A 15,458-nucleotide genomic window follows, 5' to 3' on the forward strand; every position below is an offset into this window, starting at 1 on the left:
AGCCCAATCCCAGCTGGGCTGGCACAAGAGGACACTCCTTTCCATTGCCATCACCTCGAAGTGGGAATGCTGTGCTCTGCTGATGATTTTGAGTTCGTGTTAGTTTTTTTTTTAAATCGATGTCTCATTGCAGCTTTTGGTGAATCACAGGGTGTTTCTTCACGTTTTGCGACACAGCAGCCTCTGGCAATAATGATATTTCTTGCAGTTCCGGCAGCAGCGCAAGATGGGAACTGTCCCAAGAGATATTATTGTGCTTTTAGCCCACCTGTTACTGCATTTGAGCCTAAACTGGGGTAAAGCTCAAATATAGAGATGAATGGGCCACATGTGCAAAGTCGTATTTGCTTTAGGCATTGGCTGTGGCAATTTCACTTTTCTTGTAATGGGATCTCTTTGTATTTCTTCTAACAGCTTCTTCATCATTTTCATCACCAGTCCATCTTCATATACATATACATATCTACATTAGGAAATCCATTGCATGTTCAAAAACATTTGCAATGTTTTCCTTTCTCAAATCCCTAGTTTCTTAATAATGTGTTGAAATCTGTTCAGTCTATATGTTCAGATGATGCAAAAAAATGTTTTGTTTTGGTTTTGTTTTGTTTTTTTTTTCCAGCTTCACTGGACTCTAATCATATTAGTTTCCTGTCCCAAACTTCTGCATCTGCAGAAATCCCAAAAATAGAGACTGGTAAATTGTATTTATTAAACTTCCATTACTTAGTATTTGATTTTGCGTCAGGGATGCTACAGTTAAAGGCTGTTTTCTTGGATTGCTTGGTTTGTTTGAGGCAGAAGTTTGTTTGCACTGTGTGATAGGCTCTATGATTGCATCGTGGTATTTTGTGGTATAGGATCAAATACAAAAAAAAAAAAAAGGGGATTAGTCTTTTTTTGTGTGGTTTTTATTTGTTAAATAGACTAGGACCAATAGGACCAATAGCTAGATGGGTCCATTTATCAAATATATAGATTTTTGACTGGGGTATTTTACCATGGGGGAYTTTCTGTTAGCCGTATCATACACATTATTTTGTAGTTTTCTCTGTTCATCAAATTTTTTGCAAGTTTTGTTGCTATTTCGCCTTGAAAATTTTATTACTGGGGTCATAGGTATTCAAGATTAAATTTGTATTAATTGCAAAGAGTATGCAAGAGATAAGAAGGAAAATTATCCTAAATCTGGCAGTCAATATTTCTACAGTACTGTTTTGGATTTTCTACCTCACTCTGTCTCTTCAGTGTATCACAAAAGTTGTGTTAATATATATTATCTCATTTAGATAAAATATCACAAATGAGAAATTGCATGTGTAGTATGTTAAAAACCATATTGGCATCTGCTATATTGAAACAAGGAAAGCTTTGCCAATATAAATATCTGGTTGTATAAATTCATATTTGTGTGTATTTAAAATACRTAGGTCTCTTTCTACAGGTGCAGGTGAAGTCAAAAGCACAGGTTTTTCATGTCATATGTGCCCATATCAATTGACTCTTGTTGATAAATCTGCTTTTAGATGGACAACAGTTCCTGTCAGGGTTAACTATTAATTGCACATGGCATCTTCAATACTTTGAAGTTTTGTTCCTTTCTTTTCAAGTTGAAAATTTATGAAACTGTTGTAGTGGTGTTGGCACCTTGCAAATCAATGTAAAGCAATCTTTCTTTTTTCTGATTCTTTCCCCCCACCTCCTTGCTATGTCTGCATTAATATGAATCTATCTCAGGGATATTTACATTTTTCCACAGTTACAAGTTCAACTGCCCTGGAAAAATCTATGCCTCCACTTTCCAGAACACCTCATGTGCTAACAACAACTGCGGGTAATAGTAATGCATTACATTTTCAGTTAAGCATCTCTTGGTTTTTGGACAGCCATTTCTAAAATTTAATTAATCCTTGACATTTTGATGTCTTCCATGTTGTCTTCTGTGTGAGCCGTGATCATTAATGTAGACACACAAAGTTCCCTTTTTTGCATGACAGCTTGTGCTTTCCTCTGAGAAACTCACCTGGTAGTGTTTCTGATCTCACATTCATTTCTCAAAAAGCTTCTCAGACTATTTTGAGATATACTTGCATGAAGAAAACCTGGCTTAATAGTACAATGACTAAATCTTCATAAGAATTCTAAAGTTACTTGCTGTTTTCTTACAAGCTTAATTGTTATGTGCTCAGACAAAACACATTTTCATACTATGTGTTGTCTTGCCAGCATAAGATGCTCCTTTCTTACTATTTGTTGGCTGTTTAGTGATTTTTTAAACTTTATTTTACCCTTGTGTTTCCTGTGTGTCTATGTACACAAATTACATGACATTAAAATTCTAATAATAAAATATTGACTAACAATATTGACACAAAACAAAGCACTGAATAGAACCAAGGCAGGTGCTTTCTTTTTCACAGAAATGCACTTGCAGTGCATTTTCGTTTTTATAGGTTTGGGTGTATTTTTGGGGTTTTTGGTTGGGTTTTTTTTGAAGTTTTTTTGGGTGGTTTGATTTCGTTTTTGGGGGGTTCTTTTTGGTTGGTTCGGTTTTTTGGTATTTTTTTGTTTTGAGGTTTTTTTGGTTTTTTTTTTTTTAGGGGGTTGTTTGGGGATTTTTTAAGTGCTTTATTTTTATAATTGAGTTTTTACAAGTTTTTATCTTTGTATTTTTTTTGGTTGCTTTAAACTATGTGGACCAGGTGATCTGAAGCAATATTAGCTTTGGTTGGCTGATACTTTAGTTTTAGTTCCCATTTTAACCACTAGCTTCAGCTCACACTTTAAACCAGCACTGCTTCCTTCCTGAGGTAAAATATGCTTATGGTGAAGTGCAAATTAGGTGTGGTATAACTTACCACATTTTTTGGTAGWTCTTCTAGGACCAAAAAAAGCTGTGTATAAAATTAATAATCATAGATAATGTGACCTGGTTTTTTTATAGCTTTGCGTGGTATTCAGCCTGTTCTTTCAAGTCATGTGGCACCTAGTAAGCCTGAAATAGCAGATGCTGGACCAGATACAATGACCACTACGTAGTTCCTAATTCAGTAGCTCAAGCCATGCTCTAAAACTCAGCTGAAATGAACATACTGATGCTATTTTCAGTGCACATTTTGATTAATCGCCAACAGCTGATTTCAAATTTATGTTGCTGCTAACAGTTGAAATTGGTGTTTTCGCACAGTTACAATGCATATGGCAACTCATAGTCACATATTTTCTTTCAATATTTTGAAAAATAGGTCACATAGATAATTGAGAAAACAGTATTTGTACAGTAGTTCTGATGAAAACACTGTGATGTGAGCTATAGGGTTCATTTTATTGTTGTAGCCTTATTAAAAACGTTAACATTCATGCATCCTTAACAGCATGAATTAGTTAACAGACACAGACAYACAGTGGTTTTGGACTGAAACCACAGCTGGATCTGTTGTCAGCTTTMTATTCCAAATTTTATATGTTTTAATGTCTGACTAATTGATTGTTCAACATGTCCTCTTCCTTAAATATTTACATTTCACRCAGTGCCATCTCCCTTAAGTATTGGACTGAAACTCAAAATATTCAAAAGCTCTACTTTTCAGTGGTTGAGATCCAGACTAATTGCAATGAAGGCATGAGGAAATAAACATCAGAATTTTTGCACATAACAGATGTGTTGATTTATAGTGACTGAAGCTCTGTGCAGTTCTGAATTTCTCCCCAATGCATACTRAACTGATAAGTGTCCAACCATTAGTGAAACATTTGTTGTTCTTGTAATAACAAATTTATTTTTGCTTATGAAGAAAGAGTTTTCTTCCATTAGGTCTTTGCTCTCTTATGACTGTCATCATTTCTTGCAGCAGCAGCAAGTGAACCCATTCTGGAACCTTTCACACCTAAAACTTTCCATCCTTTTCAGTGGCCAAGGGCAACATTAGGTAATGTTGWTTTCACCCAGTGAAAAACTCTGTGYTTGTTTTGRGCACTCCATCCCATATGAATGCGTTCCTTCCAGTATATCATTTCACATGCATCATGATTCTTTATCCTGTTTAGAGAGTCTCSTTCTTCCATTGTCATCATACTGATTGTTCTTGACATATCTGTRGATGAGAACATTGCTCTGGGTGGCTTTACTGTCTCAGAGAAMTAAAATTTGCCTCTTGCATGATAAAACTCCACCATTCTTTTGTTAGTGTTCTATCTCTTTTACTCCCAATGCATGCGCTAATTGTCTCTGATATGTAAAGCTTTCAGAAGGGAAATTTTAATTGTTTTGGACTYACAGAATCTTATTTCACATCAATTCACAGCATTTCAGTATCATCTCCATTTTACACTTCCAAATCTGATTTCATCAGCTGKCTTTGACATTCCATACTAAGTTGTCTTCAATATAAAGTTGTGACGTGCTGTTTGTTGTGGAAAATGCTTGTTAAACAAATTTTCATTGCAAACTGAGCTCTTTCTTTCAGCTCCRAAAGAAATACCTCTTATTCCTTCTAAACCGAAACCATCTGCTACCCCAGAAGTACARYACGTGAAACCTGGTAATTGTGCACRTCATTTTCATAAGGTGGTATGCAGRGAGATATGTTCTCTAAAASTATCTAAGCAAAACTTCCTAAAAAGGACAGGAGCTATGCAATATATGAGCATCCTGGCTAACTCATCATTCTAAAATTGGTAATTTGCTGTTACCTGACATAAGAAATGAGAGTTAAGCTTGTCAGTTTTATGCATTTGMGTCCAGTGATAAAACTATAGACCAGTTCTCTAGTGTTGTAACCTTTTTAAAGGTCTGGAATGGAAAAAAATTCTTCTGGGTAGCACAAAGGTGTTTTACTATCACTCGTATAGATAATAAATATGATGATTATTTTTAGAATATCCTTTGCCACTCCCCATCTCCCAATTTCATACAGACACATCACAGCAAAAATGACATCTTTGCTAGTTCCATAGGAACATTATCATTGTGTCATGCCTTTTCTGCTTTTTGATCAAAAAAATAGGCCTCTACTAATTTTCTTTTTTTATTTGGGATTAAGGGGAATTAATTTACCTCCTTTAATGATTCAGGTACTGAACTAATAAGAATTATGCAGTGGTTTAGTCAAGACTTATAATGTTTCTGTTCTCATGCCTTATAAACAGATCAGTAAAAAAAGAAAAGGAGCTGCCTTTATTTTCTTATACCACTTACAATTAACTGTAGGTACTGATTTGGGATTTTCAGCAAAACTTTGGCATTTCCCTTCAATATAGATTCTCTGATGTTCATTACGGACTACATTCTTTTCCTCCTCATCTCTCCTTTCTCGTTATTCACCCATAAGAGAAGAGATATTTATTTGCTGATTGAATCAAATACAAGATTGAAATATCCTAAGAACAKGAATATGGGGAAGGAGCCTTAGAAGCAGACTCTCACAAATAGCCACAGTCATTCAGTGTCCAATTTCATAGGAAACAAACCAAAAAGGGGTTTAGGTTGTTACATATAAGGGTAAGGCTTATTAAGACTGTTAAAAACAACTCCCCTGAACTATTGGAATGATAATGCTTTTAGCTCAGTACTGCTACCTCTACTAATCAGTTCAATTACACTTGCATTTTTCTTTTCTAGCCCCTAAACCACCACTTTTGGACACTAAAACTTCTCAGACCGTTGAACAATCCAAAGCAACGCTAGGTAATCCATGTTTCTGTAGCTGTTGGTCACTCTGCAGTTCAAGCCACCATTTGTAGCCTATTATTTTATCTCATAGCTTTTGCTGTATTTAATCCATTTCTCTGAAGGAGGAAAAAAAGTTAGGAAATAAGCATTCAGAAATGTTTTTTTTAATTTAACTTAGGAGAAAAAGAAATCATTTCTTTCGTACAGTTTTGCTAGCTCTATAGTACAGTAAAGACTTTGGTCTTTCATTTTGCAGAGATCTTYTCTATACCAACGCTCTTTATTCAGAAAACTCATTGGAAATGCAATTGAAATGCCAAGTGCAGAAGTAGTATTGAGGATGTTGATCCCAGAATTCTCACTGAAGGATTCCTGTGCTACTAGGTTAACGTGTTCATTCTTCTRTTTTATGGATCCTTCTGAATGCCATTTTGGCTTGAAAAGCACCTCTCAGTCACGTCATGTCTCACTCTGTKCTTCCTGTAAACATCAAACACTTTTCCACCCTATCAATTGCTATGAAACATTTTATTGGAATGCAGTCTCAGAGCACTGCTTTCTAAAAATGCAYAAAGTTACTGACTACTGCCTCAAACCTAGTTTACCCTTTATCTGAAGTCAGACTAACAGATTAACTAATTACAGTTTCAGCCCGTACTTGTTTGGTGGAAAAAAGGGTTTCTAGGACTCATTGTTCTTAATTTTTACAATTTACGTGATGCTACTTCTATTCTGTTAGCAGAATTCAATGAGTGCAGTTATGAAGCGGTTCTTTTTTTTTTTTTTTAATTGCTTCCATATTTTTTCCAGCTGTCTGCCAGTCATTTCTTTACAGTGCCAAAAATTGAGGACATTTTTGCATATTTTCTCTCTATATATCTTCCAATGGCTTGAAATTGACCTGGAATGCGAAAGGATAACCAGAATTATTGTTTTATCTCTTAGGTATCCTGCAAAAATGAGTTTGCTAACTTAATGAAAGGAATATTCAGATGTGATTGCAAGCTACAATTTCATATTTAAATGCAATTACTCACTTTTACAGTGAAGAGCAAACAGGGATTTTGCCAGGGTAATGAAGTCGCAGGAAGATTTCTGAGAATCCCTCTTGGCGTGTCTGATTTTATCATTTGCTTTCGTTCCCAGTATCCGTTCATTGCCTCATTTGAATTTTTTGTGTTACAGTGGAAAGGATAAATTTATAATCAAGTATATTTCTTGCAGCTCCTAAAGAAGCAAAGCTCACAACTTCTACATCTAAACCTAGACCAACTACCAGACCCAAAAAGCCGCRAACTAAACCTGGTAACTAATTTCCTTAGCAAATATTTGTTGTAGTGCGTCACTTAGGTAGTACATTTTAACTTTAGTTTCTTCTTTGTGAAGTTCAGCACTTAATCATCACAAAGGTGAGGAATTCCTCTTTGAAAAATAATATCTTTGTATTGGATCCAAAAAGGTAAAACAAAAATAGAAGAAAAGCGAGAAAACTTTWAACTTTTTTTTAWCCCAAATWMGCAACTCACACAGCCTGACCTTGARGCAAATAGTTTTCCWGCTTTTTATTTTGAAATAASAAGTTTTCCAACTTAGTCTAGCATAGGGTCCAGAAAATGCGAATTCTCCTATATTGCTGGTGGCTACAACTTCTTACATACAACGGTAGGATTTGTATTGATTCAGTGATCATTAGTGCATATGTAGAATTACCTGAAACTGTGGAAATAAGAATGGAATTTTGTTCTGGAATTCAGTAAAGACATATTTTATGATCTCAAATGAAATAGCACCTTCACATTGGGATTAAATTGGTCTATGATGTATTGCAGAGAATAAGACGTACCTGGAATTTTCTAGGCCTGAAGAATAAATAAATACAGTTGTAAAAATATTTCTAGTGTTCCATGGTTTATAATGAAATTATAAAGCTTAAAATTGCATAATTGTTTATTATAAGAATATATTACCCAATGCTGTAAGAGATCAGACAGTTTTATTAAATTCTTTCCAGATTCCCTGTAAATTATTTTTTGCTCTTAAAAAGAAATTAACTCTCTTCAGACCAAATTATTCCCTGTGAAACTTGTTAAAGGAATGGTACTTGTGGCTTGGAACTGTCTCAAAATACTGTGCATAATTAGTTTTTCATGCTGATTACAGCTCCTGCRTAATTTTTAGTGTAGGAAATCCAGTATTGTATTACAAGAATAATTACTTTTGCCTCTGCTGTAAATGTCTGTGTCTGAATATAGATCTGAGTCCTGYATGTTGTTTTATGAAATGGCAGAGAAAAAAGCAACTGGTTTGGAAACTTGCATAAATTTTGGACTGCCAGGATAAAGGTTTTGTGGTCTGATGACCCTATAGCAAGTTCCTGCACAGCTATAAAAAAAGTGGCATGGTTCCATATTTGTACACATGCCTCTAGTTCCTCCTTTCCCAGTTGGGGTCTCATGAATCAGTCAGGTAGAATCCTAAACCCTACTTTTTAATCCTTAGATAAAGTTTGTCAYGATTCTCTTGTGAGTAGGTATTTGTGAAATAGGCCTGTGTTCTGATGTGACAAATGATGACATTCTTGTTCTGAAAATACTTTTTGAGGTATCAAATATGCAGTGCATGGGGGTAAGCTGGCTTTTGTGTSAGTGGCAAARTTGTYAAAGAGCAGGACCTCCTCTGTATTYCAGCATCATTTGGGAGTTTGGCTTKAATTAGAAAYTCCTGTCATGATARGGGTTGTCACCTTTCCTTAGCAGTGAATCAAAATAATGAAGAATATGTGCCAAATTCATATTACTAGTAACTGCCTTTGGGTCAAATAATTAATTTTAACTCTCATTAATATGGCTTGTGTGCTGTTTCTGGTAAAGTATTTGTGTTTGGCATTGGAGAAAAAAAGCTTCATTTAAAACAAGCCCAAACCTTTAAACTATTTTCAGGTTTTTTCCAATGAACAAACTGTACATTTTAGCAAAACTTCACAGCTTCATTCTTTTTCTTGATATTTGAGTAACTGAATCTGTTACCCACATGAAAGAAAGGTTTTGTTGCCAATGTGATCATGCCCAGCCATTGTCCTCACTTGCACTATTGTTACATGAATATACCTCTCCAAACATTTTCCATTTCCCAGAAAAAGGAAATTATAATGAATTTTCTATTGTGCACCCAAATGCACTCCCACATTTTCTTTACAGGAAAGCTGTTAAATATCTCAAGGGATTGAGACTTCACAACTTCTCCAGGCATTTACTTAAACAGCCAAATTACTTATCCTGAAGACATTTTGGAATATTTTGCCTTCTTAGAATAGTGCCAATCGTACAAAATATAAAAGTTATCTAAGCTATAAAAAATAACAGTAAATAAAAGAGGAAAAGTTTAGAATTCTGAAATAATTCAGTCTTTCAAATTTAAACATAGTTCACCTAGGTAAACCACAATAAACCTTCATGTTGGAAAATAGAGACTTCTAAATTAAAGGCATGATTTTGTATCTAAACTAACAGAGTTTTGGAAGTGTTAGGTCTCAGATCCTATTGTATTTTAAAAATTTGGCTTCCTTGGAATATATCTACTTGAGTCTTAAAATGCTTATGAATTGCAACATGACAAATTGCAAGTATGTCCAAAAATATAATCTGAGACACACCATACAGTATTTATCCATCACTGTTTCTCTGMTAATTAAAATCTGTAGGGAAATACAGAGGCTGAGAAGAGTCAAAATAAAAGTGAACAAATTAAGCAAAATTTGAAGGATAAGCACAAAGATTACTCAATGATTGTAGATGTATTTAGGAATGAAAATGGACTCTGTAAAGTCRTGCTAGTATTAAACAATTCTACCAACTTCCATTTCAAAGTTCTTTATATTTTTTCAAGCCTTTAGAGTTTGTTMCTTTCAAACCTAATTAGGTACTCTAGATAGAGATAGGAAGCCTGTTAACTTGATCATGTAATGTGCTGTGACACTACATAATCTACTGGGATCTTCAGCCTTGCTTTCTGTGACTTTACAGTTATTTATACCTGAAATATCTGGTATAAATATCTGACCTTTGCATCACTCTGAGAGAAACCCAGGAAGATTAATAGAGAGATTTAYCAAAGAAAATGCAATCTCTGGAACTGTTTGTTTTCAGTGGTCTACAGCATAAAGAGATAAAAATCAGTAAAACAAAAAGATGAAGATTAAGAGAGCTCCTCTGCCAATGAATTCCTGTAGCAAAAATGCACTAATTATTTTCCAAGAGCAGCAAAATTCATACAGGGTAATTATGAATATTCAGTAAATTCATCATTTTCTCAGCATTTTCATTTGAATAGTTGTGAGGAGGTGAATTATAGCGGGGAACCAAGAGCAGCTGAACCATACCAGCAGCTGAAATATAGATTCAGATGCACCTGTATTTCTCTTAAGAAAATTCTCTTTATTCCAGCAAGAACTACTCCCGTGTCAGTCACTACTAGGAGTCCCTACACTTATGAACGTCCAAAGACTGCAGAGGGTAATGATTATGAGTCATCTTTAGTCATTCTTCTTTCCATTGGTCTGATAATCTGTGCAGTTGAAAACACCATTTCCTGTCGGCTTCTTGCTTGTTCATGTGTGGTCCAAACCCAGCAAATGCAATCTTGGTGTTTTATTATTTCCCTGTGTTTCTAGCATGGAGATGTCTTCTAAAAGATAGGGTATCACTTCAATGATTTTTACTTAGAAGTTTCACRTAYACTAGAAGAAGGAAGWACAAGAATTATTGCAATRATAATGATTTTWWGGAATMTAGAAATAAYGTAATCTAAAAATAACATTTAAAACTTCACACTGCGTAACAATTACTGCAGGAGTTTTGTTGCACTTTGCTTGATAATTTCTCAAATGTATGGAAAATACTGCATTTTTTCAATTAATACATCCAAAATTGTGTTCAAGTTAAGGAAAAAAAATAGTTTTATTTTTAATGAGGAGCAAAGTTTATATAAAGTACATGAACTTTTTTTTTAATGAGAATCTATATTAAGTGATGTGTTCAATACATGCATTTTTAATATAGACTAAGAACAAATGTGAGCCTTTGCAGTGAGCCCTGAAATGCTGCATCTAATTCAAAGGAAAATTTGAGTCACTGTTTGCATTTACTGTGCAGATTGTAGTCTGAGAAGGGCTTCAAGGTGTTTTCAGCAGTCTGGCTTYGCTCCTTAAAACCTGGATGAAGCTGACTACATATATGATACTTCACAGGATAAGGACAGCTTTAAGCCTTATTTAAATTATTTGATGAAATACAATCTGCTTGGCTTGCTTAAATAGCAACAAATCAATTAGACTTATTGTTTTCAACTGCAATAAGTTCTACACCATAAAATATTCTCAAAACTCCTCTAATGGCATTGATTTGTCAAGGTTTATGTTAGATAACAATATTTTCTTAGCATTGCTTGCTAAATCACTTTTCTTTGGCTTTTGACTAAACTGTGAGAAGTCAATTTTGCTGCAGAAGAACATCCAGCTCTTTGATTCTCCATTTAACAAAGATTCTCTCTGCTTGTTTTGCTCATATCCAACAATACTTCATGCATTAAACATAAAATACAATTTCTTTCTCTGTGGTTATTCACTGATTTGGACTGAGGATCATTTCTGAGATGTCATTTCTTTATTGCTGAATGTGAATATGATTTTTCTGTGGGGCACCATTTACTTTTAGCTTTAATGATGGTTTTCACAAGCCAAGCTTTTCCCAGTATCCAAAATACACATTCCTCACATTTGAAACCCAAATCATCTGCTAARACCAAAACACCTCAAGCTAAATCTGATAAGGCAATTCTTTTGAAATTAGGTAATTTGAGGCTTGCTAGTAGTGCAGAAAGTAAAGAAAAGAAAAATTTCCTCTCTTTTTTCCTCTAGGTGGGAAAAAGAGCCATTCATCTTTTTGAATAATACTTAAATGAAAATAAACCATATTTCTTCAGAAGACAGTTTGTAGACCTAACAAAGAATTTATTTTTATTATTGGAAGTTTTGTCTCTTTCTGTAAGAACTGACTGATTTTTCAAAAGCAACCTGAAAATAGAAATTAGTGTTTTGTAGAAAAATATTTTGAATTTGAATTYCAAAAGTAACTGATGAGCTTGAATAATAGCAAAGTCATTGCAAACCAGGGATATGTAGTGAGAACATTAGAAAAATTAGTTTGAGATTTCTATAGAGTATCTGGCCATTGTCACTAAAAGTTAATACTCGTTGTTTTGGGATTTGCTTCATTTGCAGCAATATTACTACTCTAGAATATTATTCTGTGAATGCAAATAGACATGTAATAAACAGTGTAGAGTTAAACCCCTCTATTGCAAACAAAGTTTTATAGTCTTGTTTGTTGTGAAACCCATTTTTAAAATCGGTAGATTCATAAGAGAGTTTGGGAGATAAGTGAATATGGGTTACAGAAGAAGTTCCATCTTTAGGTGTGGATGTTTGTATGTTATATGCTACTTGTAACTTCCTCGAGAGGGGAGAGTTTATGCATTAATACTATTTCAATAGATTTTCTTTATTTCCAGGAAATTTTTTTAGATTCAGTCATTTAATTTTCTTTTTACCATTCGACATCATTTGTGATGAGGAAAAGAACATGATATAATGGTTTTGTAACTGAAATTGTAAGTGGACATGGGAAAAAAATGAGGAGGTTTTATCAAAATAGGTTTTTTTTTCCAGATAACTGAAAAATGCAGGTCTACAAATTCAAAAATGTAGCCTTTTAGCCCTCTGCTTAACTGCTCACCTTAGCCAAAAGATTCAACTGTTTTGTCAAGGTCAGCACCCTGCTTTCATTCTGTAGTGATAGAGTTCAGTTTGGGGACTCCTGGCATTTTTGTATATGAAGAGTCCCTTGCTGTCTCTGAGTAAAGCTCTGTGATTCATCTCTTGCTTGTTCTTGAATTTACTGCTTTAAATCCACATCGTTTTGCTTTTCTTGCCATCAAGTTTGTCCAATTACTTATTTCTTATTTAACCTGTATCGTTAAGAACTTTCATTGTCCGCGGTTTAAAAGTCAGTTTCAAGATCCACATTACATGATGCTGTGTTATTACTTTTTCTACTTACCACTGGAGTATTTTGAAGTTTTTGGAGTATGTTCCATGYTTACTTTGTCACACTGTTTCTGTTGCAGTCTTGGAACCTATTACACTTAGAACTGAACCACCAAGGTCACCCATAGGTAATAGTATCTCCTTGGCAAGCTGTCGTGTTTGCTTGATTTCCATCACAGAAAGCATCACTGAAGTTAGTCACCTTATGCCTCAAGATTGTTTCATTTAAGTTCATTTTTCTTCTAGGTAATTCTCTTGCTTGGCATTCACAACAATTGGGTGTATTGCTCTCTTCACAGCTGGAATGTCTCCTTTTTCAAAAAAAAAAATTTATGCTAGCAGCCCTGAGTCACTTTTCTCATACTTATGCTTGTTTGTGCTTATTTCAGTTTTTATTTTAAAAAAAAACAACCAAACAAAGAACTGAGCTTCAAAAATTACTAAAATTGCACTTTCTTGCTTAGAYTGTTGCAAGCACATGAAGAGCATTACCTCATTTGCCTACTTCTTTCCTTCTCAGTTGCAGGTGTGAGGTTTCTGTGCTTGTGTTCAGCTGGTATCAGATGATAATYGCTGTGCAATTTAACCAACTTCATGCCCCATTTTCTCTTCCAGCTCCAAAGGAGACTCARCGTTTTCCTTCCAGACCTAAAGCTTCACCTAAACCTCACATCCCACAAGTCAAAGATGGTAAACTGCTTTGTGATTGTTTCTAGTRGAGTTTACACTGGATTGGAATGTATTTATGAGCAGCTGTTTAGTTATCTGAGCCAGTTAAAACAAAATGGGGTTCTGTTCTGTTCTGCTGYATTCAGTGATTTAATTGCAGTTTTCAGGAATAACATTCACTGGGTATTTTTCACTGAGCAAAAGAATAAACCTCTGCTGCTTCAGGGCAACAGGATGAAAATAATGTTGTTGCACTTGGATTAACCTTGCTAACTAAAGCAAACACCAAGCAATTAAAGCATGTATTCAGGCTACTTGGGGGGTATAATGTTTCCAACATTGCTTTGCATTGTTATAATAAATCTGTTTCCCTTCTAAGTCATAATTAATTTCATTATTTTCTGCATGAGAGAGTAAATTGCCCAGTTATAGCCACATCCATACATACTTAGTATTTGCTTATAAATATTCATTGGCATTAAYGATCCTTTACATTGTGTTCCAAGATACTGGATTTTTATGTCATTAAATATGAGAGCAGTTGAATTTGGTGGCAGGCAGAAAAAATTACTTTCTGTCCCCTGCTCTCCGTTTGGTAATATCAACAGCAAATCCAAGTCTCAAATATCAACGTAATTTACTCTTCGATAAATGTGAAAAATTTAATGATAAACACTTTATTGAACACCTTTGAATTGTGACATAGAACAATATTTTTGAAATCTGRTGTTATCTATTGGATGTGATTTCCTCATGTAGCAAGCAGTTGAAATCCTTGTCTTCTTCTAAATTTTTAACCATGACAGCTGATTATAGAAAATAGTTTCCAAATTACRCCTTAAATTCTCATAAACTCACTTTTTACCTTTGTGGCTGTTTGTTATAGTAGTCTGGCCTTCTCAGAAATATTTAAGGGTTTYGCCAAATAAACGGCTTTTACTGGGCTAAAACCCCAACAACTTACTGTTTCKTCAAGAATCTGTAATATATAGAACATTTTCTACAACAACATCCACTTACCTTGTAATTGTTTTAAAAGATCCAAAGAAAATCCTTCATTTTTCTAATTGTTATCCATACAGAAGAATTGACCCAGAGAAATATACCTGTAATTTCAAATCCTTATGACTCTAAAACACCAAAAAATCCATTACAGAATAGAGCWGATTTGATTGTGAAATGTAATACACCTTATAAGGCTCTTTAATTATACAGTATCCAGTAAACAGGCAAGTAGTCTCTGATTCCAACACCACCAAGGGATTTGTGTCCCTAAAAAGCCATTTTCTGTATAACAAAATGACACATATTTGGATATCTCATTGAAGTCCATGGAACAATAAAACTCACATTTTGTAGAAGATTATACTGCTTTCTCAGATACTTCTTTTAATTTAACTGTTTCTGTATGAGGCAGTACRTAAAGTGTAGGATTCAGAATGCTATTACTAAGCAAGTAGTGTTAATTGTAAGTGAAGTTATTCTCTCCAAATTTCAAAACATCTTTTCTGTTTTGTTTCTGATACAGTCACGGAATCTATAACACTTAGAACTGATCAACTAAAACCAACAATAGGTAAAAGTTTTACCTGCAGGGTAAATCACCTGGGGATCATCACATTTAGCTTTTTTCTCATCGAGCATCACAAGTGCATTTTCATTGCATTCCACTGTCATAATATTTTTATTATTAAATTTCATCCTTTAAGTGGGTTTTTGGTGATTTTACACTAACAATTCATAATTATCTTTTTCTGGTTTTCCTCACACAAAAGTGTTCTGTAACATGGATAGAAGCACCACAATCTACCTTTGACTATTTGTTTCTATACTCGGTTTCTATCGTATGCTGCTTCACCTTTTATACTGTCCATCCGTACTGGTCTTGTTTCATAATGTCCTGTTAAGGAGATTGGGGTTTTTTTATGTACCAAGCATTCATTTTTCTCCATTATTCAAGCTTTTGTCTTTCCGAAGGGTTCCAAAGGCATGTGTAAGGCATGTGTTCTTTTTAAT

The 15,458-nt window shown here is 34.4% G+C and overlaps 1 protein-coding gene across 1 annotated transcript in view; it reads left to right on the forward strand.

Moving 5' to 3' along the window:
• Nucleotides 1-15,458, forward strand: part of ABI3BP (ABI family member 3 binding protein) — a 135,799-nt gene that overhangs the window by 72,074 nt on the left and 48,267 nt on the right. The window contains exons 20-29 of the mRNA XM_057364125.1: nucleotides 623-697; nucleotides 1,760-1,834; nucleotides 3,852-3,929; nucleotides 4,467-4,541; nucleotides 5,621-5,686; nucleotides 6,896-6,976; nucleotides 10,114-10,182; nucleotides 12,854-12,901; nucleotides 13,389-13,463; nucleotides 14,971-15,040. Coding sequence (XP_057220108.1) covers nucleotides 623-697; nucleotides 1,760-1,834; nucleotides 3,852-3,929; nucleotides 4,467-4,541; nucleotides 5,621-5,686; nucleotides 6,896-6,976; nucleotides 10,114-10,182; nucleotides 12,854-12,901; nucleotides 13,389-13,463; nucleotides 14,971-15,040 — 712 coding nt within the window. The remainder of the gene's footprint in view (nucleotides 1-622; nucleotides 698-1,759; nucleotides 1,835-3,851; nucleotides 3,930-4,466; nucleotides 4,542-5,620; nucleotides 5,687-6,895; nucleotides 6,977-10,113; nucleotides 10,183-12,853; nucleotides 12,902-13,388; nucleotides 13,464-14,970; nucleotides 15,041-15,458) is intronic.

Source organism: Malurus melanocephalus, unplaced genomic scaffold (assembly GCF_030028575.1).
Source record: "Malurus melanocephalus ecotype Western Australia unplaced genomic scaffold, MMel_1.1 scaffold_36, whole genome shotgun sequence".
NCBI classification, from domain to species: domain Eukaryota; kingdom Metazoa; phylum Chordata; class Aves; order Passeriformes; family Maluridae; genus Malurus; species Malurus melanocephalus.